The sequence below is a fragment of the Rhinoraja longicauda genome, chromosome 21 (genome assembly GCF_053455715.1).
Source record: "Rhinoraja longicauda isolate Sanriku21f chromosome 21, sRhiLon1.1, whole genome shotgun sequence".
In the NCBI taxonomy this organism is placed as follows: domain Eukaryota; kingdom Metazoa; phylum Chordata; class Chondrichthyes; order Rajiformes; family Arhynchobatidae; genus Rhinoraja; species Rhinoraja longicauda.
This window is the reverse complement of record NC_135973.1, coordinates 23,157,881-23,185,311: the sequence shown is the minus strand read 5'-3', so window position 1 is coordinate 23,185,311 and position 27,431 is coordinate 23,157,881. Positions and strand designations below refer to the sequence as shown.

The 27,431-nt window shown below is 45.5% G+C and overlaps 2 protein-coding genes across 2 annotated transcripts in view; both read left to right on the top strand.

Annotated features, from left to right (window-relative positions):
- The window catches only part of LOC144603803 (cytochrome P450 2K1-like), a 30,096-nt gene extending 15,999 nt beyond the window's left edge, over positions 1-14,097 (top strand). Inside the window, exons 10-17 of the mRNA XM_078417511.1 lie at positions 12-64; positions 1,506-1,656; positions 7,079-7,173; positions 9,758-9,920; positions 10,732-10,881; positions 11,481-11,641; positions 12,423-12,596; positions 14,074-14,097. Coding sequence (XP_078273637.1) covers positions 12-64; positions 1,506-1,656; positions 7,079-7,173; positions 9,758-9,920; positions 10,732-10,881; positions 11,481-11,641; positions 12,423-12,596; positions 14,074-14,097 — 971 coding nt within the window. The remainder of the gene's footprint in view (positions 1-11; positions 65-1,505; positions 1,657-7,078; positions 7,174-9,757; positions 9,921-10,731; positions 10,882-11,480; positions 11,642-12,422; positions 12,597-14,073) is intronic.
- A 39-nt stretch (positions 14,098-14,136) lies between these two features.
- Positions 14,137-23,016, top strand: LOC144604060 (cytochrome P450 2K1-like). Its single transcript, XM_078418114.1, has 4 exons — positions 14,137-14,274; positions 16,972-17,159; positions 19,094-19,235; positions 21,368-23,016. Exons 1-4 carry the CDS (start codon positions 14,250-14,252, stop codon positions 21,607-21,609), a joined length of 597 nt encoding a protein of 198 aa, XP_078274240.1. The 5' UTR covers positions 14,137-14,249; the 3' UTR covers positions 21,610-23,016.
- The last annotated feature ends 4,415 nt before the right edge of the window (positions 23,017-27,431 follow it).

Genomic DNA, 27,431 nt, shown 5'->3' with positions numbered 1-27,431 from the left:
GCTGAATCTAGCGAGCAATCAATGGTGCCTCCATGACTACAATGGAAACGAGCCTTCAAGTCCCGTAAACTGGGACACACCATGAACAGTGAAACTCCAGCACTTAGTGGATGATGTAGTCAGCCACCTGACATTTGCCCTTCCGAATCTTATAGTCCATTCACCAAAAGTTTGTAAAATAACATTCCTTCAATCTTTTTGATGATATTTTGTGATCAATATAAATGATAATCTGTGATATCAGCTCTTTAACTTTCAACCTGCACTCAATTTAGCGAGAAGGACATGTTCATGAATATAAACATGCCTTTCAACATGAAGCAAATTCACAAATATTGTCAGAATTATGTAACCTGCTTTTATTTGTATAACCTGTTGCCTTCAATGATTTTAAATTCTTCCTCTGTCTGAAATTTACATAAATGCTGTGACTTTTTTTTCCTGATGATAATTTGTGGAAAGAAGCTGTTCCTCTTTCCAGATGGATCAAGGTGTGACAATCTAAAAATGTTGGACAAATGATTCAAGGGAAATCTGTGGGAAAACTATGCTAAATTAAACTCTCCTTATAGCTAATGCCCTCTGATCCACACAGCATTCATGTAAACCTCTTCTGCATCCTCTCCAGAGCCTTCACATCCTTCCTGTACTGGGGCAACCTGAACCGCAAATTGGGTGGAACCAAAGTTTTATAAAGCTCACAGACTTATAAAGCTCAAGCTACCGCAACCTCCACGATGTTAAGTCCGCAGGCTCCCGCGGTTGGAGCTCCCGAAGCCTATCCCCAGCAAGAGGCCACCAGCTCCACAATGTGCGCGGACGGAGATGCGACACAGAAAAAGTCGCAACTCCGTCGAGGAAAGGGATTAAAAAAAGTTTCCTCAACACCCACCTCCCACATAATACAAAGCTAAACTTACACTAAAACATACATTTAACAACAGGCTAAAGACAGCTAAAGAAGAAAAGGATGAGACAGATTGTTGGCGAGGCTGCCATCATATGGTGCCAGATGGGAGATACTGGCTTTATCTTCCACTAAATGGTATTCATGTTTTTCCCTTTATTCTGTGGATGGCTCGATTGTAATCCAGAGCTGCCGACCTTGTCAAACCAAAAAGGGAACACAGATGGCAAAAAAAACGGATTTTTAATGAAAAAAAAGGAATTTTGCAATTTAACAAAACTTACAACCACGCACAATACAGAATGCACTTTCGATACAGGAAATTCTGATGTCCAGTGCTCAAGCTGTTATCTCCATTGTTTAACTACATGAAATAGTCCACAATGGTTCAATCCAACAAAGTACATGTGTCTAGTGTTTCATTTTCGGTCCTCAAACTAAGTCAGCAGAGGTTCTAATGTATGTTTGTCCACTCATATTCAGTCCTTGCTAGAGAGCTTTTTGTTATAAGCAGTGGTTGCCTGTTTGCACTTCTCCAGAAGCCTTTCACTGAACTTCACTTGACGATACGTGAACGGTACGGTAGCGCAGCGGTAGAGTTGCTGCTTTACAGCGAATGCAGCGCCGGAGACTCAGGTTCGATCCTGACTACGGGTGCTGCACTGTAAGGAGTTTGTACATTCTCCCCGTGATCTGCGTGGGTTTTCTCCGAGATCTTCGGTTTCCTCCCACACTCCAAAGACGTACAGGTATGTAGGTTAATTGGCTGGGTAAAATGTAAAAATTGTCTCTAGTGTGTGTAGGATAGTGTTAATGTACGGGGATCGCTGGGCGGCACGGACTTGGTGGGCCGAAAAAGGCCTGTTTCCGGCTGTATATATATGATATGATAACACTTTCTGTATGATGAAATCTGATAGTGTTTGTGTGCTAAGACTTGGGTGAAATTCAGTGGAGTTTTTCCTTATTAAAACTGGCAATTTTAAAACAATGCTTTTGGTCAACAGAGTGATAATATTAATTTTCAGCGATGCAGTTGTGTTTATTTTGTTTCTTGGTGGTTAATGAAGTCGCGCATCCTTAAAATGACAACGATTAGAGAACTAGTCCGTCTGAAGTACACTACCGCTAAATAAGAAAACGGGTTTGATGGAAGGATTGAGCTAAACTGTTTCAGCAGTCACACAACCTGGATTCAGTGCAGCCTTTAGTGCAGGATGCACGGCTGCCTCAAGACATACCAGTGAGTGGTCATCAAAAGTGACTCCGGGCTGACGAGAGGGGGAATCAATCCGGACCTGACCTGCAAAGCAGTTGGTCTCAGGCAGGAGAGTGGCTGCAATAAGTGGAAAAAGTCAACAAACCCAAACGAAGATAAACTATGAATATAGACAGAAAAAGCTGGAAGTTCACAAGGAAATCATCAGAGTTATTGGGTCAGAACGGTCGCCCAGAGCTGAAGACCCGACGAGTTTGCCCTACACCAACGCGGTGATCCATGAAGTCCAGAGATTTGGCAACATTGTCCCAATGAACATCCTGCATTCAACAACAGCGAATGTAAACTCTGAAAGATATTTCATCCCTAAGGTAGATAAGGGAAGTGGGTGGCTCATTGGCTCCTGGTATTCTGATATTTACTCCAGGGATGGAGTAAGTGGATTGTTGATGTCTTACCATAAGTTTCTTTGTGTAATTTTAAATAACATAATATTTGGTGTATTGTGTGCTTTTGGAAGGGAGTTAATGGAGTGGCAGCAAGAGGGTAGACAATTTGTACACTGGTGAAACTTATTTAGCAGAATTCAGCTAATTAAAATTAGTCATGGGTAGATATTTGCTTCTCTGAACACTAATGCTCCTGCCTTGTTCATTATTTACTAAATGATACTTGATGAAATAATTGTAAAACATAAGATAGCTGTATTACTAGAATAAATAGATTTTGTTTTAATTCTCATGATTGATCTTAAATTTAAAGGAAAAAGAAAAATGTTCAATTCGGGAAAAGTGTCCTCCTAAAATTGAGATCCCCAAAAGATGGCAAAGCGGTCAGGAAAGGATTTGTACATCAGGGCGACTTCTAAGTCACATCCTCAATGGCGTGTAGGTTAGTAAGATAATTGATCGCTGTGAAAATTGCCCCTCGTGTATAAGGAATGGTTGAGCATTAAAATTAGGCTTGGGTAGATATTGATCTCTGAACAATGCTCTTCAGACTCTGACTCTGGGTCTAAAGAAGGTTCTTGACCCGAAACGTCGCCTATCCATGTTCTCCAGACATGTTGCCTGACCCGTTGAGTTACTCCACTGCACTGCGTCTTTTTTTGTAAGCCAGCATCTGCAGTTACTTGTGTTGAAATCCATACTATAGTGTTTCATTCCTCACTGGTTCCTTACGTCAGGAGCAGCTAGGAATGAGCAATACCACCTGACCTTGCCACAATGCCCACATCCTGGGAACAAAGAAATAGAAAGGAAATGTAGTTAAAAAATCCAAGGTGTGTTTCTGGAACTTTACCAGTTAAAGTTTGGCACTGAGTCCGCGCTGACCAGCGATCATCGTACACTAGCACTATCCTATATACTGGGGACAATTTTACAATTTTACCAAGCCAATTAGCCTACAAACCTGTAAGTCTTTGGTGTGTGGGAGGAAAGCGCAGCATCCTGAGAAAACCCACGTGGCAATGGGGAGAACGTACAAACTCTATATAGACAGCACCCGTAGTCAGGATCAAACCCGGGTCCCTGGTGCTGTAAGGCATCAACTCTACCATTGCACCACTGTGCCGCCACGTCCAACATTTACCGTGTAGAAAGACAAAGTCAGAAGGAAAATGCGAACTGTCACCACCTTCAAGTTCCCCTTTCAAGCCACGTAACATCATGTCTTGGAAATGTTAGCCATCGCTTTGACATTGCCTGGTGTAGATCGTGCAACTCCCTAGCCTTCACCACAGGATGTGTAGTGGTTGAAGAAGGAGGCTTACTGTCGCCATTTTAATGAAGGGTGGGCATCAAATCCCGCATTACTCTTTTTATTACTTATTATTTATTACTTATCATACTATTTATTTATTTTATTAATATAAAGAAATCCTGTCTAAAGAACTAATAGCTCGGGCTCTCGAGTTCTGGTAAACATCCTTGTCAAGGTCACAGGAAGAACGTGCAAACTCCACCCAGACAGCACCGGAAGTCAGGATTGAACCCTGATCACTGGAGCTATGAGGCAAAGGTTCTACTAAACTGGTCACTGTGCCACCCACTCTACCATGCCTTTTTTATAAGACATAGAACCTTCGGCCCACAATGTCCATGCTGAACACGATGACAGGTTGAACTAACCTTCTCCAACAAAGAGTGCAGAGAAGATATAAAAGGATGTTGCCAGGATTGAGGGCCTGAGTTTTAGGGAGAGATTGAGCAGGCTAGGACTTTATCCCTTGGAACACAGGTGGATGAGGGGTGATCTTACAGAGGTGTATAAGAACATGAGGGGAATAGATGAGGTAGATGCACAACCTCAGAGGTCCTTTACCCAGAGTAGGGGAATCAAGAACCAGAGGACATCAGTTTCAGGTGAGAGGGGAAAGATTTAATAGGGACCTGAGGGGCAATCTTTTCACTCAGAGGGTGGTAGGTATTTGTAACAGGGAGGTAGTTGAGGCAAGTACTTTCACACATTTAAAAGACATTTGGACAGGAAAGGCTTAGAGGGATGTGGGCCAAACACTGGGAGGTGGAACTAGCGTGGATGGGGCATCTTGGTCGACATGGGCAAGTTGGGCCGAGGGGGCTATGACTATGATTCCAAACCACTTTGTCTCCAATCGCTGGAATTTCAAATGTGAATCTAAGATCACCATCTTGAAACATAAGGTTGCCTTCATCAGTCCTGGAACTTGCCATTTCTTTAATTGTTGCAGAAGACCATTATGCGTGGGTAACATGCACAAGGAAATTAAAATGGTGCTTCACTTGTCAACCAGCCTCATGAGTATGAGAAGAATTTAGATTTCTGTACTTTGCTCTCATGAGAAAGAATAAAATGTCTAAAAGTTTAACTGACATAAGCGCTGTCTAACATGTGGTGCAGCAGTAAGAGTCGCTGCCTTGCAGCACCAGGGACCTGGGTCCGATCCTGACTACAGATGCTGAATGTCTGTATGGAGCTTGTACGTTTTCCCCGTGACTGCATGGGCTTTTCTCCTGGTGTTCCGGATTTCTCCCACATTCCAAAGACGTACAGGTTTGTCTGCTAATTGGCTTTGGTAAAATTGCAAATTGTCCCCGGTGTGTGGGATAATGCTAGTGTGCAGGGATCGCTGGTCGGCATGGACTCAGTGGGCCAAAGGGCCTGTTTTCGCACTGTATCTCTAAACTCAAAAAAAATTAAGCTAAACATTTGGCACAGGATAAGCATTTCACTTACGATACACAATTTCAGGACGTGATTAGCCGTGAAGTCAATCTGTTAATTTTTGGCTTGTTGTTAATCTTCCAAACACCAAAACCTTCCAACTGTCATGACTTGCATTCCCAAGAACATGTAATGCTTAATCTAAACCAACAGTCATCTAATGTTTACTTGTCCTGTTTGTACGTTAATCGGTACTGTACAATCTCAATGTTCCTAGTGCGCAGAGAGTGGATGAGAAGGTGGGATAACATAGAACGGGCGATCGACAGTTGGCATTGACCTGGTGGACTGAAGGACCTAATTCCATGTTGAATCTTTAAACTCAATTAATGTTTACTCGTCTTCCTCTGCAGTAAAATATTGAATGAAATGCACTTTGTAATTTTGAAATGCTGTCAGTTCTGTTTGTTCAATAGATTTGAAAGGCCAACCACTCCAGTCACATGTCTGACATAATGCCTCTGGACAAAATGGAGGTGACCTGGCTATGTGGTCGTTGGAGATATTTGAGCTTAAAGAAACTACCATATTATCTTAGAAACACCGTGCATCCAAGCATATTTCTTCAGAATTCTACCTGCTCCTCTTCTGTAATTCAGTTACGGTCATGGAGGCAGAGAGTCATGCCGTGTGGAAACAGGTCCTTCGGCGCAACTTGTCCATGCTGACCAACATACACTAGTCCCACCTGCCTGCGTTTAGCCCATGTCCCTCTAATTCCAGTCGGGGGGGGGGGGGGGGGGGGGAGGCTGCCGAGAATGATGGGGGCTGCCGAGAACAAAGGAGAGACCCGGTGGGGGGGAGGGGAGGCTGCAAAGAACAAAGGGGACCCAGTGTGGGGTGGTGGGAGGGGGGAGGGGGGAGCGAACATCGCTGCTGGACAACGACTCCCACCCCATGCAGGACACTGTCACTGCACTGAGTAGCTCCTTCAGTGACAGACTCCTTCACCCCAAGTGCGTGAAGGAGAGATATAGGAGGTCCTTCCTTCCCGCTGCTGTCAGACTGCACAACCAGCACTGCTCCCAGCAGACGAGTCAACAATAACAGCTAAGAACACACAGAAAACTGATGACAATTTATGTATCTTTTATTTATAATGAATGATCTCTTGCTCTCTTGCTATCCACTTTGCTGCTGTAACACTGTAAATTTCCCCGGTGTGGGACGAATAAAAGAATATATTATTATTATTATTATTATGGAACATTTTGGATGGTGTGAGCAAGTTGGGCCGAAGGGCCTGTTTTCACTCTGTGTGACTCTGCGACTTTATGACTCTATGAGAAGGCATATCTCTTGGACAGGTTCATGGATGGGAAAGGATTGGAGGGATGTGAGCCAAACACAGGCAAATGGGACCATATCTAATAGGCACCTGAATCAGCATGGACATGTCGGGCTGAAGGGCCTGTGACTGTGCTGTATAACTCTATGAAGGCCTCCAAATGTGAGAATCTGTCCCTTTGGACTACGTGTTAATGTTTAATTAAACAAACTGTGCCACTGCTCACAGTTAAGTGTAACGTCTTTGTCTGAGCCACAGAAGACCATTTACAGTGAAGGATTCAACTCACCTTCACTTCTTAAGTGAAAGGATTTCTCTGATTGCTAAGAATGCAGGTTTAATGAATGAGTGATGTCTTTCCTGAGCCTGTTTGTTACGGACACGATCACACTAATCCTTTTCTCACTTCTGGTTGTGTCCTGCCTGGTGTATTTTTATTCTGGGTGTAAACCCTCAGTCGTTTACAAGCTGCCACCAGGTCCGTCTCCTCTGCCGTTGATCGGGAACCTACACACACTCGACCTGAAGATGCTGCACAAGAGCCTCACGGAGGTAAGGTACTTACGTATTGGCCATTGCATCCTAGACTACTGTGGGCTGGAAGGCTATGAAGGGAACAAACTTACTGAATCAACTTTTTATGCATGTGGAGTTAAATCCTGGGCCATAAGACCATAAGACATAAGAGTAGTGGACTGTGCCATATGACCTTAAGACATAGTAGTAGAATTAGACCATTCGGCACATCAAGTCTACTCTGCCATTCAATCATGGCTGCTTTAATATTCCCTCTCAACCCCATTCTCCTACCTATTCCCCCTAACCATTGACACTAATCAAGAACCTGTCGATCTCTGTTTTAAAAATACCCAAAGTCTTGGCCTCCACTGCCGTGGATGGTGCTGACAAAGGCAAGTGGGGTTGGTGGGTTAACTGTGCCTGCCCTCTTCCAGCCTCATCGTTTAATTACTCCACAATTTGGCAGCTCTCTCTCTCTCTTCCATTTTATTTTAATCTGCATTTTCTCTGTAGCTGTAACACTATATTACCTGTAGTACTTGTGTATGGCTTGATTTTACTCACACGTGGTATGATTTGAGTGACTAGCATACAACACGGAGGTTTTTCACGGTATCCTGTTACGTGACAATAATAATCCAATACCAATACCATATGCAAAATGATATCTGATGCATACATACCTTGTGTTTTAAATCCTTAACCCGCATGCAAGCAAGCCTTGCCTCCCCTGCTCTTTCTTCCAACATAATTACATTGATGGGAGGTTGCAAGAGTTCCTGTCACAGTTATCCAAAACAGTTCCGTAATAGAGTACTTACTCTCTGATTTAGGGACACATTCAGAGACGGACATCAAGTGCCGCTGGAAGGTCATCAACTCGGTGAAGGACGCTCTTTGGTCGGCCCGAACCTTGTTGGTCTCCCATCAGAGCGAGATGTCCGTCGGGGAATGTTGCCAACTGGCCCGCTCCAGACAGCAGGAGTACATGCTGAGGGACGCACTGAAGCTCGGTGCAGCCAACGCCAAGGCTCTGTGGGGGAGGACCACAGTCTAGGGTCCTTCCGCTGCTGCACATTGGGGGGGGGGGGTGGGGGGGGGGGGCAGGGTGTGGTGGGGACACCCCTCAAACAAGGGAAGGGATTTCACCCCAGTGGGCCACATGATTGGCAAGGGTGCCGGGTATAGTTATGGTTTTTGGGAACACTACCAAGTATACCTCTTCCTCACTGATTCTCAACACAGGCACACCACAGGGCTGTGTGCTCAGTCCTCTCCTGTACTCACTGTTCACGCACGACTGTACTGCTAAGCACAGCTCAAACGTCATCTTAAAGTTTGCTGACGACACGACCATCTTGGGCCTCATCACAGACAACAATGAGACGGCCTACAGAGAGGAGGTAAAGGCACTAAACAGCTGGTGCCAGGAAAATAACCTCTCTCTCAATGTCAGCAAAACTAAAGAGATGATCGTGGACTACAGGGGACAGCGGGGGAGTGGACACCTCCCCATCCACATCGGTGATGCTGAGGTTGAAAGGGTCAGCAGCTTTAAGTTCCTCGGTGTGCACATCACTGAGGACCTTTCCTGGACACTGCACACGGACACAATAACAAAGAAGGCCCACCAGCGGCTCTTTTTCCTGAGAAGACTGAGGAAGTTTGGCATGAACGCCAGCATCCTCACAAACGTCTACAGATGCACCATCGAGAGCCTGCTGACGGGCTGCATTACAGTCTGGTACGGGAACTGTTCTGCCCACAGCCACAAATCACTACAGAGAGTGGTGTAGACGGCACAGCACATCACTGGCAACTGTCTCCCGGCCGTTCAGGACATTTCTACCGGCGGTGCCTGCGGAAGGCACGCAGCATCATCAAGGACCACAGCCACCCAGCACACAGGCTGTTCTCCTTGTTACCGTCAGGCAAGCGATACAGGAGTATGGCTGCGCGTACCACCAGACTTAAGAACAGTTTCTACCATCAGGCCATCAGGTTTCTGAACTCATAAACACATTTCACATCATATATGTTGATTATTTTAATATTGTCTTTTTACCTTACTAATGTCATTTTTATCTTATTTATCCTTGGAATATTACTGCTGAGGTGACCTGTTGTCCTGTCAAATACATTTCATTGTATCCTTGACCATGTGCCAACCTACATATGACAAATAAAATTATTATATTATTAAATATTATTATAAATCGTTAATGAATGTATGTATAATCAGGTAGGTTTAGGCGGACTGAGCGGAGGTGTTCAGCGAAACGAGCCTGCGCTTGGCCTCGCCGATGTACAGGAGTAGACACCTGAAACAGCGGATACAGTAGATGAGGTTGGAGGAGGTGCAAGTGAACCTCTGCCTCGCCTGAAAAGGCTGTCAGAGTTCTTGGATGGAGTCAATGGGGGAGGTAAAGGGGGAGGTGTTGCTTCTCCTACAGTTGCAGGGGAAAGTACCTGGGGAAGGGGTGGTTTGGCTGGGAAGGAACAAATTGACCAGGGAGTTGCAGAGGGAACGGTTTTGTACATATTTTTTAACCTGAATAAAGTTTATTTAGATTATTAGAAAAATTGCATTGATGGGATGCCCCTCATTCCCTTTCAGTTGGCTGAGCAGTATGGACCTGTCTTCACCATTCAGCTGGGACTGGAAAAAGTGGTGGTCCTGACGGGATACAAAGCAGTGAAGGAGGCTCTGGTGGATCAGGCGGATGAGTTTGCAGAGAGAGCAAAGATTCCCGTGTTGGAAATGCAGGCGAACGGTTATGGTAATGGGCATCTCCCATGCTTTCTGACAAAGCCTTGATGTTGTTTAACTCTATTGCAAAATTTGAAGCTGTTCATGGTCAAAAATTCATAAGTCATAGGATTGATCGATAATTGATCGATGGCTTAATACTTTATTATGAAATGGAATAGAATGGAATACTTTATTGTCACATGTGACAAGGCACAGTGAAATTCTTTGCTTGCATACCCAATGTTTACAAATAGCGGCCACCTACGGCGCTGAGAAAGTTACAAAGTAACTCCTTTTATTATTATCACATGTGCCAGTGAAATTCTTCGTTTTGCATACCGTACTCAAAGTATGCAAAAAGTATAGAAAGGGGGAATTTTTTTAGCCAGTGGGTGGCAAATCCGTGGATTTCATTGTCACAGATGGCTGTGGAGGCCAAGTCATTGGTTATTTTTCAAAAGCGGAGATTGACAGGTTCTTGATTAGTAAGGGCGTCAAAGGATTTGGGGAGAAGGCAGGAGAATGGGGTTGAGAGAGAAAGATGGATCAGCCGAGATTGAATGGTAGAGTAGACTCGATGGGTTGAATGGCCTAATTCTGCTCCTGTCACTAATGAAAATCAGTGCAGAGCTATGCAAAATCAATTTCAGAGCAGATGAATTTCGATGCCAAAGTATTTAGTAAATTACTGCAGCAGGATAACCAAATGGAAACTATAAAAACCATTGAAGAGTGTAGTTCGGACTGGACAAGACTTAATCTCCCCTCAAATGAAACAAAGGAAGTGATTTGGTTCATTTTACATGTGGTTACATGTAATTTCGCATGTGTATTTTTAGGAATTTCCTTTGGACATGGAGAGTCGTGGAAGCAAATGCGAAGATTTACTTTAACGACACTACGCAATTTTGGAATGGGCAAGAAAACGATCGAAGATAAGATTACTGAAGAGGCCAAATATCTGGTGCAAGAGATGGAATCTCACCAAGGTTGGAAACTTAATTTCATTATTTTGCTCACTGTGGTACCTTGTCGAACAAAATGTAACACAGTGGCATAGCTGGTAGAACTGCTGGCTCACAGTGCCTGTGAACTGGGTTCGATCCTGACCTTGTGGAAACAGGCCCTTCGGCCTACTGAGTCTGCACTGACCAACGATCACCCATACACTAGTTCTCTGTTATCCCACTTCTCATTCATTTAGGTTGAATTTAGTTTGGTTTAGTTTTGTTTAGAGATACAGTGTGGAAACAGGCCCTGCAGCCCACTGAGTCCATGCCAACCAATGATCACCTGCACAATAGTTGTATCCGACACACTAAGGACAAATAGCAGAAGCCAATGAACCAACAAACCCCCATGTCTTTGGAATGTGGGAGGAAATCGGAGCACCCGGAGAAAAAACACATGAGGTCACATGGAGAACGTGCAAACTCCACACTGACAGGACCCATAGTCAGGATCGGACCCAGGTCTCTGGCACTGTGAGGCAGCAACTCTACCGCTGCGCCACTGTGTCGCCCCAACGTCTTATAATTCTGTTTATGGTCCAGCATTAAATTGTACATTCATGTACATTTATTGGCAGACCAACCCTTTGATACCTCCGTGCCTGTTACCTCAGCCATGGCCAACATTATCTGCTCTATAGTGTTTGGAGAACGATTTGACTACAGGGACGAAGTATTCCTCACCATAACAAAACTGATTCGTGAAAATTTTAATCTGCTTGGATCTTCCAGAGTCCAGGTAAACATTCAGAGTTAGAACAGAACTCTGAGCTTTTAATTACCTGACATGGTATATGTGTATTCAATGCTTCAATTGTTTCTTTATTATCACGAGTAAAATGCTTTTATTGCGCAGCTCAGCAAGACTATAACCATACATGAGCACAATCCCCCGGTTAGTGCAGAATGTACAGAACAGCCCACTGAGTCTACATGCAAGAGGTGCCATTTTGGCACCACCTTACAGTCCAAGCACCAACTGGCAACTAAGGCCCATTTGACTGTTGTTAATTGTAATACAGGTCCTTCACAGATTTTCTGGCAACTGGTGGTCCAGCACCTCCTTTAATTCGGGTAAAATTACGAGAGCGCACTTGAAATCCCTTCTGGAAGCCCCCCCACCCCCCCCATAAATGTGCCCCCGGGTGAGGTGGTGAGAGTATTGAAGTCAGGCCCATGAAAGTAAGAATGTCATTGTTCCATTTTGTGATCTACAACAATAAAACACTCTTGACTCATGATGACATACCAACTGTGAATGCAAGGCAGATACTCTAATCAAAGATAGACACCTTAATAGATAAGGATAAGAAAATAACTGCAGATGCTGGTACAAATCGATTTATTCACTAAATGCTGGAGTAACTCAGCAGGTCAGGCAGCATCTCGGGAGAGAAGGAATGGGTGACGTTTCGGGTCGAGACCCTTCTTCAGACCCTTCTTCATAAGGATATCTTTCTTTCCCTAAGGGATACACTGGTGAACCAAATGGTGCACTGAATATGTTCTATATTCCTCAGATGTACAACGCGTTTCCTTTCCTTGGCTTTCTACCGGGCACGCACAAGAAAATCTTTCAAAATCGAACACAAATGGTTCAGCTCATCCTGAATTTCTACGAAGAGCATCAGAAAACTCTGAATGAGAATGATGTTGGTAGCTTGATCGATGCTTTCTTGGTAAAACGAGAAGAGGTACTGAATTACTTTACTAAAGATTTTTAGGGAGTAACGGGTTATGGGAGAAGACAGGAAAATGGGGTTGAGAAGGAAAGATAATCAGCCGTGATTGAACAGCGAAGAAGACTTGGTGGGCAGAATGGCTTAATTCTGCTCCTACAACTCATGAACATGAACTTATGACATAGCATCCTCAGTAATTAAATTAGAAAATGCTGGAAGTACTTAGTAGGTCAGCCAGCATCTGTGGGAGGGGAAACAGAGTTAACGTATCAGGTCCAAGCCCTTCACCAGTTCTGATGAAATATCTTTGACCTGCAATGTTAAACAGTTTCTCCACCCACAGACCCGCCTTACCTGCTAAGTAGGTGACACAGTGACCCGGGTACGATTGTGACCCCGGGTGCTGTCTGTACGGAGTTTGTACGTTCTCCCTGTGACCACGTGGGTTTCCTCTGGGTGCTTCAGTTTCCTCCCACATTCCAAAAATGTGCAGGTTTGTTGGTTAATTGGCTGTTGTAACTTGTCCCTAGTCTGTAGGATAGAACTAGTGTATGGGTAATCGCTGGTCAGCGTGGATTCGATGGATCGATCCTGTGTCTCTGGCGCTAGGAGGCAGAACTCTACTGTGGCGCCACTGTGCCGCCCATTTTCTCCATCATGTCCCACTTCCCCCATTCACCCTGCTTCCTACATGCAGAGGCATGATGGGTTGAATGGGCTTTCACCCTTCTTTGAATTATATTACGCTTCCAACTCTATGCATCAAATGCCCATAATTTTGTTAAATTATCAGTATTAATTGAAGAAGGTATATATTCAATAATATGTCTGAAGAAAGGTCCCGACCCAAAATGTCACCTATCCATTTTCTCCAGAGATGCTGCCGGACCCGTTGAGTTACTCCATCAAATTGTCTATCTGAAGTATATATTCATGCAGGTTTATGTCAAGTATGATTGTTTATGAGGACATATTTAAACCATCCTACTAGTACCATTGGTGACTGTCACAGATTAATTGAATGGGTTTTACTCAGTGGTTGTCATAGAGAGTCATGGAAACAGGCTCTTCAACCCATTGAGTCAACAGCAACAATTAACCGCCCCTTTACACTATTCTTACACTAATCCCATTTCCTAATCTCCCCACATTCCGATCAACTCCCCCCTGAATTTACAATTCACCTGCACACGAAGCACAATGTCACAGCTTCCCACCGAGTCCGCGCTGACCTACGATCACCCTTATACTAGTTCCATCCTACACACTAGGGACAATTTACAGAACCCAATTGACCTACAGACCCGCACGTCTTCAGAATATGGGAGGAAACCGGAGCACCAGGAGAAAACCCACAGGAAGAACGTGCAAACTCCACACTGACAGAACCCGAGGTCAGGATTGAACTGAGGTCCCTAATACCGTGAGGCTGTGAGCTCCATCGCTTGTGACACTGTGTCGCCCTAATTCGTATTTTCGTAAACACCAGCCTGATACCACTGGTTCCAAATGAAACTAATTTCATATTCTGTTCTTTTAATTTTAAAGGAATCAAATAATTTGGATTCCTATTTCCATGACAATAACTTGGTAACTTCAGTAACCAACCTATTTGCTGCTGGAACTGATACCTCCTCCTCCACACTGCGCTGGGCTATCCTTCTGATGATGAAGTACCCAGAAATTCAGAGTAAGAGTGTGTTTAAATCCATCTGAATAACATATTACATTGGCAAAATTCATGCACTGCATTTCAATGGTGTAAAGCAATTCACAGCAGAGAGACGATGACTTACATTAAGGATAGGGGCTTTATGGCAACTTATTTACTCATCTGATCAATGTGTGTTGAGACCATTTTGGGATTTTAACAAATCAATTAAAATTAACTAATAAATGTCAAGTAGCTACAAAGCACAAAATGTTGTAGCAAAGGTGGCAGAGTGGCACGGTAGTAGAGTTTCTGCCTCACAGCGCCAGAGACCCTGACTACGGACGCTGTCTGTACGGAGTTTGTATGTTCTCCCTGGAACCACGTGGGATCTCTCCGGGTGCTCAGATGTCCTCCCACATTTCAAAGACATGCAGGTTTGTAGGTTAATCGGCTCCTTTAAATTGTCCCTAGTGTGTAGGATAGAACTAGTGTACGGAGTGATAACATAGTCAAGTCAAGTCAAGTCAATTTTATTTGTATAGCACATTTAAAAACAACCCATGTTGACCAAAGTGCTGTACATCTGATTAGGTACTAAGGAAAAAAAAAGAAACATACAGTAGCACGCAAACAGTTCACAGCGCCTCCTCAATGAGCCTCAAACGCTAGGGAGTAGAAATAGGTTTTGAGCCTGGACTTAAAGGAGTCGATGGAAGGGGCAGTTCTGATGGGGAGAGGGATGCTGTTCCACAGTCTAGGAGCTGCAACCGCAAAAGCACGGTCACCCCTGAGCTTAAGCCTAGACCGCGGGATAGTGAGTAGCCCCAAGTCGGCCGACCTGAGGGACCTGGAGTTAGAGAGGGGGGTTAGAAGATTTTTGATGTAGGGGGGGGGAATGTCTATTTAGGGCTTTATACGTGAATAGGAGGAGCTTGAAGTTGATTCTGTACCGTACAGGGAGCCAGTGGAGAGAGGCCAGAATCGGGGTGATGTGGTCCCTTTTACGGGTACCCGTCAGGAGTCTCGCTGCGGCGTTTTGGACCAGTTGCAGGCAGGACAGGGAAGATTGGCTGATCCCAGTGTATAGGGAGTTGCAGTAGTCCAGGCGGGAGGAAATGAAAGCGTGAATGATTTTTTCTGTGTCGTCGAATTGGAGGAAAGGTTTGATTTTAGCTATGGTTCGAAGTTGGAAGAAGCTGGCTTTTACCACAGCGTTGACTTGCTTATCAAATTTTAATGCAGAGTCAAATATCATGCCGAGGTTTTTGACATGCGGTTTGACTAGGCAGGATAGACTTCCAAGACTGCCTGTTATCGATTTGATGGAGTCGGGGGGGCCGAATAGGATGACCTCAGACTTGCTCTCATTTAATTGGAGGAAGTTCTGTGCCATCCAACATTTTATGTCCTCAAGGCAGTGTAAGAGGCTGTTTAAATTTGACTGGTTGTTGGGTTTCAGGGGGAGGTAAAGCTGAGTGTCATCGGCATAGCAGTGGAAAGAAATGCCGTGCCTTTGAATGATTTGGCCAAGGGGGAGCATGTATAGAGAGAAGAGAATGGGGCCTAGGATGGAGCCTTGTGGAACTCCGCAGAAGAGGCTAGCTGGAGCAGAGGAATAACTGCCCATGTTGATGGCGAAACTCCTATCTTTGAGGTACGAAGCGAACCAGCTCAGGGCAGTGCCATCAATGCCAACCGCGTACCGGAGACGGTCAATAAGGATGGTGTGGTCCACTGTATCGAACGCTGCGCTGAGGTCGAGAAGGAGCAGGATTGCACAGTCGCCGGTGTCGATGGCGAGAAGCAGGTCGTTGTGTACCTTCAACAAGGCAGACTCTGTGCTGTGGTGGGCTCTGAAACCTGACTGGAAACTTTCCAGGATGGTGTATTGGTGCAGGTAGGGCACTAATTGGTTTAGAATTGCCTTTTCAAGGACTTTTGACAGGAATGGCAGTTTGGAAATGGGTCTGTAGTTGCTAGGCAAGGTGGGGTCTAGGTTAGGTTTTTTCAGTAGGGGCTGGACCACCGCGTGCTTGAAACTGGTTGGAACAGTGCCAGTGGCCAGAGAACTGTTGATAATAGAACTTGTGTGAACGGGTGATCAATGGTCAGCACGGACTCAGTGGGCCGAAGGGCCTGTTTCCACCCTGTATCTCTAAATTAAACTAAACTGGTCAGACAGCTTCAGCTGTAGAAGGGTCCTGACCCAAGACACACCTGTCCACGTTCTGCAGAGATACTGCCTGACCCGCTGAGTTCCTCCAGCACTTTGTGTTTTCTTTTGTAAACCAGCATCTGCAATTGTTTGTTTCTACATCTGTGGACAGGCACCCTTTCAGGGCAGGACCTTCTTCAGACTCGTCTGTTGAATCTGAAGAAGAGTCCTGACCTGAATCATCATCTGTCCGTTCCTTCCACAGATGCTGCTTGACGTGCTGAGTTCCTCCAGCACTTTGTTTTGGTCCTTGAATATGTAGGCTGCTTTTCCGAAGCAGCGTGATGTATGGATGAAGTCGATGGTTGCGAAGGGAGGCTGGTGTGTGTATTTCCTGGAACAGTCCAAGAGAGCAGTGAGGCTGAAACCTCTCCCCATACACACCCATCCTGCCTCCACAGACGCTGCCTAACCTGCCGTGAATTTTCTATCATTTTTCTGTTTTTATTTCATATTTCCAACATTTGCAGTTATTTGTTTCTTGATTGCAGTGGAAACTGAAGTGTTATTTCCTTTAGGAAATGTGCAAGAGGAAATTAATACAGTTATTGGGATAGAGAAAGCGCCCCGAATGGTAGATCGGAAGGGAATGCCGTACACTGACGCCGTTATACATGAGGTCCAGCGATTTGCCAACATCCTCCCAATGAACATTCCACATGCAACCACCAAGGATACTCACTTCAGGGAGTTTTTCATTCCAAAGGTAAAGCCTTCAAAGAATGATCTTAAATGCAGATTTCAAGTTGAAAAACTGAATGTTCATATCAAAGTATAGCCACAAACTATAATCAGCGTAGGATCGCGTACAGCAATGGAGGCTACAGCAGCCATGACAAACAGCTTGGGTGAATTCTCTGGAGATTCTGAGCATCCAGGAAGGAGCATCTTTGGGCAGCTCAGTGGCACAATGGTAGAGCTGCTGCCTTATAGCACCAGAGAACCGGGTTCCACCCTGACTACGGGTGCTGGCTGCACAGAGTTTGGACGTTCTTCCAGACCGCGTGGGTTTCCTCTGGGTGCTCCAGTTTCCTCCCACATGTACAGGTTTACGGGCTACTTGGCTTCAATACAAATTGTATATTGTCCCAAGTGCGTAGGATAGTGTTGGCGTACAGGGTGATTGCTGGTTGGCGTGGACTCGGTGAGCCGAAGAGCCTGTTTCCGCGCTGTATCTCTAAAGTCTCTCGTAAAGATATTCAACTACCGATCCAGGGCACTGAAGTGAGATCTTGAGCTTCGAGAAACTTAAGCTTTTAATCAAGAAAGGCAAGTGGATAAGAGGTAAACGACTACAGTCAGTGACGAGAGCGCATGAACGTAGTTAAGGTAGATTTGGAATATTTCTTTACTTTTTGGGAATTGGACTAGATGATTAATGCAGTCTGAAGAAGGGTCCCAACTCATTTAGCTCTGACCACCTAACACCCAAAGGTCTGGGAATCGTCTGGTATCTTCCTACCTGGGTACTCCAGCATTTTACATCTATTTTTTTGTAAACCAGCATTTCCAGTTCCTTGTGTGTGTGTGGGTGTCTCTCTCTCTCTCATTTGATTAGTACAAATTCAGACTTGTTAAATCTAAGTTTAGGGCTGATATTGCTCATTTCTAGGACCCAGCTCAGCGCTGTAAAGATTTGTATTTGTATAGCACCTTGCACTTCTCTTTCAGGACTTCCCAAAGCTCCTTACAACCAAGGATGTATTTTTTTAAGTAGAGTCACAGGACAGTCAATCTACTAACAGCAACTCCACTAGCAGCAATGTAATGTCCAGAATGACACAGTGGTGCAGCTGGTAGAGCCGCTACCTCACAGCACCAGAGGCCCTGGTTCGATTCTGACTTCGGGTACTGACTGTGTGGAGTTTGCACGTTCTCCTGGTGACCTCATGGGTTACTTCTGGGTGCTCCGAATTCCTCCCACATCCCAAAGATGTGCGGGTTTGTAGCCTAATTGGCCCGAGTGTGTAGGGAGTAGATGAGAAAGTGGGATAAAATAGAACTAGTGTGAATGGGTGATGAATGGTCGGCGTGGACAGAAGGACCTGTTTCCATGCCGTATCTCTCTAAACTTCAAATAATAATCCTTCGATAACTATCTTTTGAATACGTATTAGCCAGGAAATGCCTTAAAATTATTGACCCCGCAAAACAACGCAATGGTATAAAAACCTTGGGGTTTACCTCTGTGAATGAACTAAGTTGGCCAAACGGCATACGTCCATTGGTAGCCTAAACATCAGCCAAGATCGAATGGCGAAGCAGTCTCGATGGGCTGAAGGGCCTAAATCTGCTCCTTTGGCTTGTGAACATAAAATTCAAAAGATATTTTCTACCGGGTGGGATCTGTGCAAGTGGGCAATCTCTTCGTTACTCACAGTGATGGCCCCTACAAGGCATTGTTTCTCAAGTGTCCATGGAATGCCTCTTAATCCCGCAATCGCATAAGGGTGCCAGGGGTTATGGGGCGATAGTAGGAGAATTGGATTGGGAGGGGACGATGGATCAGCCATGATTGAATGACGGAGTAGACTTAATGGGCCAAATGGCCAAATCTAGAACTTATGAATTTATGAACTAGAAATAGGAACATGCTTTAAAGTTGTGGCTCTGGCGTTCACTTTCTCTTTTGTTTTGAAGGGAATGCAAGTGATCCCCCTGCTCTCCTCTGTCCTCCATGATAAAACTCAATGGGAAACACCAAATGACTTCAACCCTTCTCACTTCCTGGATGCTGAGGGGAAGTTTGTGAAGAGGGATGCCTTCATGCCTTTCTCTGCAGGTAGCGACTCAGTGGAATAGTTTGATCAACCCACTTGTTGCAACATCATCATTTCTCTACATGCGTCGGTCAAAACTTTGCTGAGAAACATTAGCAATTACCCATGCAACCGACAACGTTCCCCAATAGTCCAATGGTACTTTTTTGTCATGTACACCTAAGTACAGTGATATTTGTTTTGCATATAGGTCAGTGACAATCCTCCTATATATTAGGCACAATCATACTAAGTACCAACGTACTAGATGGTAGACCACATTGAGTCAGTACACAAGAGTTGCCACATTTTAGGCACCAAATTGTACCCTTTAAGTCCAATTTTTTAAAATAAATGTTAGAGTCGTAAATTGGCCATGAAGGCCCGTTGTCCTAGCAATGGCAGTTGTGTACCTTCCAGCAAGTTCAATATTTCCAGTAGTTTTCAATGTCAAACAGCCACCATTTAAAGAAGATTTAAAGCATTTAAAGTCTGAAGAAGGGACCTGACCCAAAATGTAACCTGTCCATTTTCTCCAGAGATGCTGCCTCACCTGCTGAGTTAGTCCAGCACATAATGTCTATCTCTGGTACAAGCCAGCATCTGTAGTTCCTTTGGATTACATTACACCATTTAAGTTGTGAATCTTCCTGAACTACTTGTTTCAGGTTAAACCTGGCACGGGACATGTTTACAGAGTTCAAATATATTTGTTTATATTGCTTCAGCTAATTTTAATTAAGAGGATATAATTTTGTTTGTTCATTTCTTTACATGCTTTTAATCGGTTTGTTTTAAAATGATTTTGAAATGGCTTTGAAACAGAATGTCAGAGTTTTTGACAGCTGTTACCATCACTTGTAATAATGTGCATGTCTTAACTAACTGTCAATGACCAGAAATTTGAGGGTATATTACAAATTCATGAGTTCATGAGACATAGAAGCAAAATTAGGCCATTCGGCCCATCGAGTCTGCTCCGCCATTTGATCATAGCTGACCTATTTTTCATTTCAGCCCCATTCTCCTGCCTTCTCCCCATAACCTTTGACACCCTTACTAATCAAGAACCTGTCAATTTCTGCTTTAAAAATACCCAGTGACTTGGCCTCCACTGCTATCTCTGGCAATGAATTCCACAGGGTCACTACCCTCTGGCTAAAGAAATTCCTCCTCATTATGGCATAACCACATTGGGTATTTTTAAGGTGGAGAATGGCAAATTCTTAATTAGTAAAGGTGTCAAGCGTTATGGAGAAGGCAGGAAAATGGAGTTGAGAGGGAAAGATAGATCAGCCATGATTGAATTGTGGTGTAGGCTTGATGGGCCGAATGGCCTAATTCTGCTCATATGACATATGAAGAAAAGGTGCTGCAGCAAACAGAAATTCTGCTGAAAAGTGAGGAGATTCAAGGAACACTAGGAACTGAATAGGGGTCAGAGGCGCACACCCTCAAACTGTCCCGCTGTTCAATTGATTACAGCTGGCCTTATCTTGTCTTCAATTCCACCTTTCCTCCCGTTTCCCATGACCCTTGACATTCCCAGAAACCGAAAATCTACCTAGGTCTTGAAAACATTCAATGGATCAATTTCTAAGGTTCTCCAGAAGTTCAGAATTCCAAAGACCCAGAACCCTCTAGGAAAGGAATCTTCTCTACATCGCTGTCTTAAAAGAATGATGCCTTATCCAGAAGAAGACACAAAGTGCTTGAGTAACTCACCGGATCAGGCAGCATCTCTGGAGAACGTAGATAGGTGGCGGTTCTGGTCGGGACCCTTTCTTCAGTCTGGAGAAAGGTTCTCGACCTGAAATCTCACCTGTCCATATACTTCAGAGATGCTGCATTACTCCAGCACTTTGTATCTTCTTTTGTAAACCGCCGTCTGCAGTTCCTTGTTTCTACATGCCTTATCCTGACAATAGCCCTCCTCCTCAATCTCTCCCATGAAGGGGATTCATCCTCTCAACATTAATATAGTTAACCTTCTGGATGTAATTCCAGAGTCAGCTAAATTAATTGGAAAGTTTCAAATGTTGAATATCAGTATAAACATTTTCTGCTTCATTAAGCTAGATTAGCGCAGTGATTTATTTTATAATTCCATGAATTTGCAACGCTCTATGAATGTATTTTCTCCCATGTTTTAAAGGTCGACGGTTATGCATTGGGGAAAGCCTGGCCAAGATGGAGCTGTTCCTCTTTTTCACGACGTTGATGCAGAAATTCTCCTTCCACGCTCTGCCGGGAATCTGCTTGGACCTCACCCCGTTGGTTGGTCTTACCTTGTGCCCAAAGCCGCACTTAGTTTGTGCCCGCACTCCGCTAGCTAACACGGCTCAGGGAAAGGTGGATGGATACACAGCAGGAACAGAGTCCCCTGGAGAGGCTTAGAGGCATTCACCTTTAGACTTCTTTGAACACTTTCACTTATTAGAAACATAGAAACATAGAAAATAGGTGCAGGAGGAGGCCATTCAGCCATTGTGATCATGACTGATCATCCACAATCAGTAACCTGTGCCCAACTTCTCTCCATATCCCTTGATTCCACTAGCCCCCAGAGCTCCATCAAACTCTCTCTTAAATTCATCCAGTGATTTGGCCTCCACTGCCCTCTGTGGCAGAGAATTCCACAAATTCATAACTCTCTGGGTGAAAAAGTTCCTTCTCACCTCAGTTTTACATGGCCTCCCCTTTATTCTAAGACTGTGGCCCCTGGCTCTGTTCTCCCCCAACTTTGGGAACATTTTTCCTGCATCTAGCTTGTCCGGTCCTTTTATAATTTTATATGTCTCTATAAGATCCCCTCTCATCCTTCTAAACTCCAGTGAATACAAGCCTAGCCTTTTCAATCTTTCCTCATATGACAGTCCCGCCATCCCATTATTAATTATAGAAGTATCATCAATGAAATAGACCAATTGTTGGGGGTGGGAGTTTACATCATTTGACTCTTCAGAAATCTTCCCAGACTTTGTAGTGATGGGGAACTTGGGAGAAACTAGAAACTAATGGAGACTCTATGGTCCAGTGGACTCTATATTTCCATGATTTAGTTTAGTTTAGTTTGGTTTCGTTCAGTTTAGTTGCGTGATGTCGTCAGCGGAATGACTATACATGATTACAATCAAAGTGTCCACAGTGTACAGATACAGGATAAAAGGAATAATGTTCAGTGCAAGGTAAAGTCCAGTAAAGTCCGATTAAAAGGTCTTCAATGAGGAAGATGGCAGGTCAGGATCAGTCTCGAGTTGGTGATAGGCAGGGACAATTAATGATCACCTTGCCAACAACATGAATTTAAAACAAAATGAACATTATTCAGTGTTGTTCATAGCCCTATGATGTAACACAAATCAAGTGCTGCACTGTAAGGAGTTTGTACGTTCTCCCCGTGACCTGCGTGGGTTTTCTCCGAGATCTTCGGTTTCCTCCCACACTCCAAAGACGTACAGGTATGTAGGTTAATTGGCTGGGTAAATGTAAAAATTGTCCCTAGTGGGTGTAGGATAGTGTTAATGTACGGGGATCGCTGGGCGGCACGGACTTGGAGGGCCGAAAAGGCCTGTTTCCGGCTGTATATATATGATATGATATGATATGAAGTGAATGTGAAGCACATGAGGACATGTATCACTAACCTGCAACTTTAAAAATGAATTGAATCACATCTAATTATCCACATCAATCCTATTTAGGCTAATAACTGCATGATTTTGACACCTAGAAGACATTCATCAATAAAACTAAATATGAAGTAATGTCAAGTGATAAAAAAAGAATAAATCTTAACATAAAAAGGCAACTCTGTCGATGAATTAAATTTAGTTTACAGATACAACATGGAATGAGTCCAACCATTAATATAAGATTCACACCAGTTCTATGTTATCCCACTTTCACATCCACTCCCTGCACACGAGGGGAAATTTTAAGGAGGCTAATTAAACTACAAATCCACACGTATTTGAGATGCGGGAGGAAACCTACATGGTCACAGGGAGAATGAGCAAACTCCAAACGGACCGCACCCGAGGTCAGGATCGAACCTGTGTCTCTGGCGCTGTGAAGTGGCAAATCTACCTGTAAGTTTATTGAACCACAATTCAGAATAATCCAACTGCAATAACATTGAAACTGATGTCAGATTTAGATCTAGATTTCAAAAGTCTAATTCTTGATGATTCTGTAGTAATTTTAGTTCATGTACTTCTAATGTTAGCTAATGCCCAATATGTATTAAATCACACAAGTGTACTAGGTAATTTCTACATCTTTTGTAGATCTGATCATAGGGTGGTACTAGCACTAGAGTTGCTGCCTCCCAGCGCCAGAACACAGGTGCTGTCTGTATGGAGTTTGCACATTCTCCCTGTAAGCCTATAGGTTTTCTCCGGGTGTTCCTGTTTCCTCCCACATTCCAAAGATGTACATGTTGGTAGGTTAGCTGGCAGCTGTAAAATCATCCCATGTGGGCAGGATAGAGCTAGAGTAGGGATGATCAGTGTGAAGAAGGGTCCAGACCTGAAATGTCCCCTGTCCAAGTTCTTCAGGGATGCTGCCTGACCCGCTGAGTTACTCTGGCACTTTGGTCAGCCAGCATCTGCCGTTCCTTGCATCTAGAAATACATTCACATTAGCTCCAGTAGTTTCATGTTTAGTGGACACTAGAGCAAGTGGACCCATTCGGCCCATTCCTCATAGAGGGGGGACAGGGAAGGGGAGAGGGTGCCACTCCCTGCGGCCCCTTGGCGCCAGCGCTGCAGCCAGAGCGAGCCGTGGACCCAAAGCCTCTCCTGTATTGGTAAAGCACCCTCACCCCCCCCATTCAATCCCCCTTATCCCCCCCACTCACCCACTCCATAACCCCCTACCCCACCCGCACTTCCCCCTCCCCTCCCCCCACTCCACAGCCCCACTACCCTCCCCCCACATCCCACCCCCCCAACCCTTCCCCATGCCCACTCCCCTCCGCACCCCTACTCCCCTCACTCCCCCCACCCCCACTCCACTCCCCCACTCTTCCCCCACCCACCACCCTCTCAACGGGGCCATCAGTCAGACCCCCCACATCGCCCTCCCCTGCAAGAGATTAATATATATTGAAAGAGATACAATATAACTGGGTGGCACGGACTTGGTGGGCCGAAAAGGCCTGTTTCCGGCTGTATATATATGATATGATATGATATGATTTTATATTCTTATACGACCCACTCCATCCCCCCTCCCTCCCCCACTCCTTCTCCCCTCACCCCTCCATCCCCCCTCACCCACTCCCCCCCTCCCCTACCACCCAATCTCCTCCCCCCACCCCACTCCCCCTCTCTCCTCCCCCCCACCCCACCTACCCCCACACTCATTCCCCTCCACTACCCCTCTCCCTCCATTCCCCACCTCCCCCTCCACTCCCCCACCTCCACACTCCCCCCTCCACTTCCCCCCCTACTGCCCCTGCCCCTCCACACCCCCCCTCCCCCTCCTCACCCACTCCACTCCCCCCTCCCACACCCCCTCCGGCCATCATTCCATCCGATCCGTGCACGCATTAGCGAGCGGGGAGCATCCCCCTGGGCCGTGACGGGAGCAGCAACCCAACCGATGCATGGACCCGTTGGCGGCGAAAGCCATTTACCTGTGGCCTGAGCGTGCAGCGCTGATCGGTGGTGGCAGGGGCCCGGCGGGAGCTGGGACTACACCTCCCGGCGGGCAGCGCGGTGGCGGGACTGGGACTACACCTCCCGACGGGCAGCGCGGTGGAGGGAGGTGCGCACAAGATGGCGGAGCGGGAGGAGGAAGAGAAGAAGGAGAGCGGCCGCCATTTTTGTGGAGTCGTCGACGAGGCCGTCGGTTGTAGCGGGCGCTGGAGGGGACGCGGGAGGAGGAGAAGAAGCTGCCCGATGGGGGTTGTATTCCGGTGATGGTGCGGGGCGCTGGGCCCAGGCGGGAGTGGGGACTCTATGCCGCCGTCGGTTGAAGCGGGCGCTAGAGGAGACAGAGGTGAACGATGAGACAACGGGGATGACGACCATCTGCCTCCTGCCTTGGAGTCTCCCCCAGGGCCGGGTGCGGGCGAGGGGGGAGAGGAAAGGGGAGAGGGAGCAACTCACCTTGCCTTCTTTCCACGGGAGGAAGGTCAGGCGCGAGGCATGCGAGGGTGGGTGGGGGTGGCGCATTTGTTAAAGTCAATTTATTGGCCGTAACTCCCTGGCCCCCCTCCCTCATTGGCTGGCACTCGTGCGGGTCCCATTGTGACGTCACACGCTGAAGATCATAATGAAATTGTTTGAAAAGGACATTTTTAAACTTAAAAATGTCTCTAATTTAAAAAATATGACACCAATTTGAATGAAACTTGTTTTAAAGGGTCCCAACGCCATCTCTGGGCTCCCCTTGACTTCTCGCTCCTGCCCAAAGATACTAGAGGAACAAGATAGACCATTCGACCCTAAAAACCGTAGTACGTCAAGGCACCATTTTAGTAGGCAGAAACTTCCAGAAACATTTTAAAAGAAAAATAACAGAATCGATAGATGAGATATATTCTGCATTTTAATGATATCATCACACATACTGTTCCCCCAAAACACTGATTACACTGCGAGAGGCATAGCGGATGGCTGGTTTTGCCTACTAAAATGGCTCCTTTGCGTACTACACTTCAGTACAGGCGATTTCAACAGAGTGGTCAATCTTGTTCCTCTAGTATCTTTGCTGCTGCCAGCGTCCCAGAGCAGGGTCCCGGGCCGCAGTCTCTCTCAGCTTGAGCCCCACTTGCGTCTGTTTAAACCCTCCTCCTGAAACCTGACAGTTAAAGGTGTCGGCGGGGGCGGCAAGTGAGGAGCCGCCTCTTGGCTGCGAATTCAGTAAAGTGGTGCCAGGGCAACTAACGTTGGGGGCAAGTGGGAGGGAGCCGCACTCATCTGTCCCCGGACACTTACACAGTGTGGCCGTGAAACCAAAGCACTCAGCGTTCAATGGGTGACGCAGTGTCTGTGGCAAAGTCAGAGTTTCAGCTTGAAGACTTGCCGTCAGAAATGTAAATCTGGCCTCACCTGTAGCTGGATTTGTTCCTGCAATGGTCTGGCGGGGATTGGCGCCTTTCTTTCTTAGAGCTTAGAGTTTAAAGTACAGAAGGGTCCTCACCCACAACACCACCCATACCTTTTCTCCAGTGATGCTGCCTGACCCGCTGACTTACTCCAGCGCTTTGTGGCTTCCTTCGGTATAAACCAACATCTGCAGTTCCGTTCTACACATAGAACAGTAGAGCATAGGACCAGGCCATCGGCCCACAATGACCCTGTCCAGCACTTTCCAGGCTCACCATTCTCTGTGTACAAATCTTTCTCCACATATTATCCTTTAAACTTTGCCCCTCTCACCTTAAACTATGCCCTCCAGTTCTTGACAATTCCACCCTGGGAAAAGGGTTCTGACAGTTTCTGACTGTCTACCCTCACAACTACCCTTACGGATTAAATATCCAGGAAATCTTCGAATCCTAAATCCTTCAGGGTATCTTTGGTCATTAAGTACAGTAAATGCAGAAAAATCAAATGCTGGAAATGCTCGGCGGGTCAGGCAGCATCCGTGGAGTGGCGAGCAAGATTCTCATCCTTTCTCTGCAACTGGGGAAGAAGAGAGAGCTAGTTAATTTTAGCTTACAGAGAGGATGGGAGAGGGAGAGATATGGTCAAGGGAATTCATAGGCAAAGGCAAGGAAGGGGGGAAAATTTCCTCGTCTTGAAACAAGGAACTGCAGGTGGTGGTTTACAAAAAAAAAGACACAAAGTGCTGGAGTAACTCAGCAGGTCAGGCAGCATCTCTTCTCTCGCTGTATCTCCAAACTAAACTAATTCAGATACGATTTAGTTTTGGAAAAGGGGAGGGTGGGGTGGTGGGAACAGCCCTATCCCCCCCCCCCCTCTCCCTTTTATAATGAGGTATTATATTGACCTGTTTTCATTGAGGTATCAAATGAACATTTCTCATCTGTATTTACCATGATGACATGATGCTAGGAAGCGCAAGGAAGTTAACAATGATGCACCGTCAGCCACGATTGAATGGTGGAGTAGAATTGATGGGCCAAATGGCCTAATTCTGCTCCTACAACCTGTGAATTTAGACTGGTGATATTTAAGAATCTTTTGAAAGGCAGATGGATATACGGTACCACATTCCAAAGAAAAACAATTGCCACATAAAGA

Excerpts from the sequence above, each read along its gene's own strand:
- LOC144604060 (XM_078418114.1), top strand. The coding sequence starts at position 14,250 with ATGATGAAGTACCCAGAAATTCAGA. Across the intron at positions 17,160-19,093 it reads GGGAGTTTTTCATTCCAAAG|GGAATGCAAGTGATCCCCCT; the intron begins GTAAAGCCTTCA and ends TTTGTTTTGAAG. Across the intron at positions 19,236-21,367 it reads CTTCATGCCTTTCTCTGCAG|GTCGACGGTTATGCATTGGG; the intron begins GTAGCGACTCAG and ends CATGTTTTAAAG.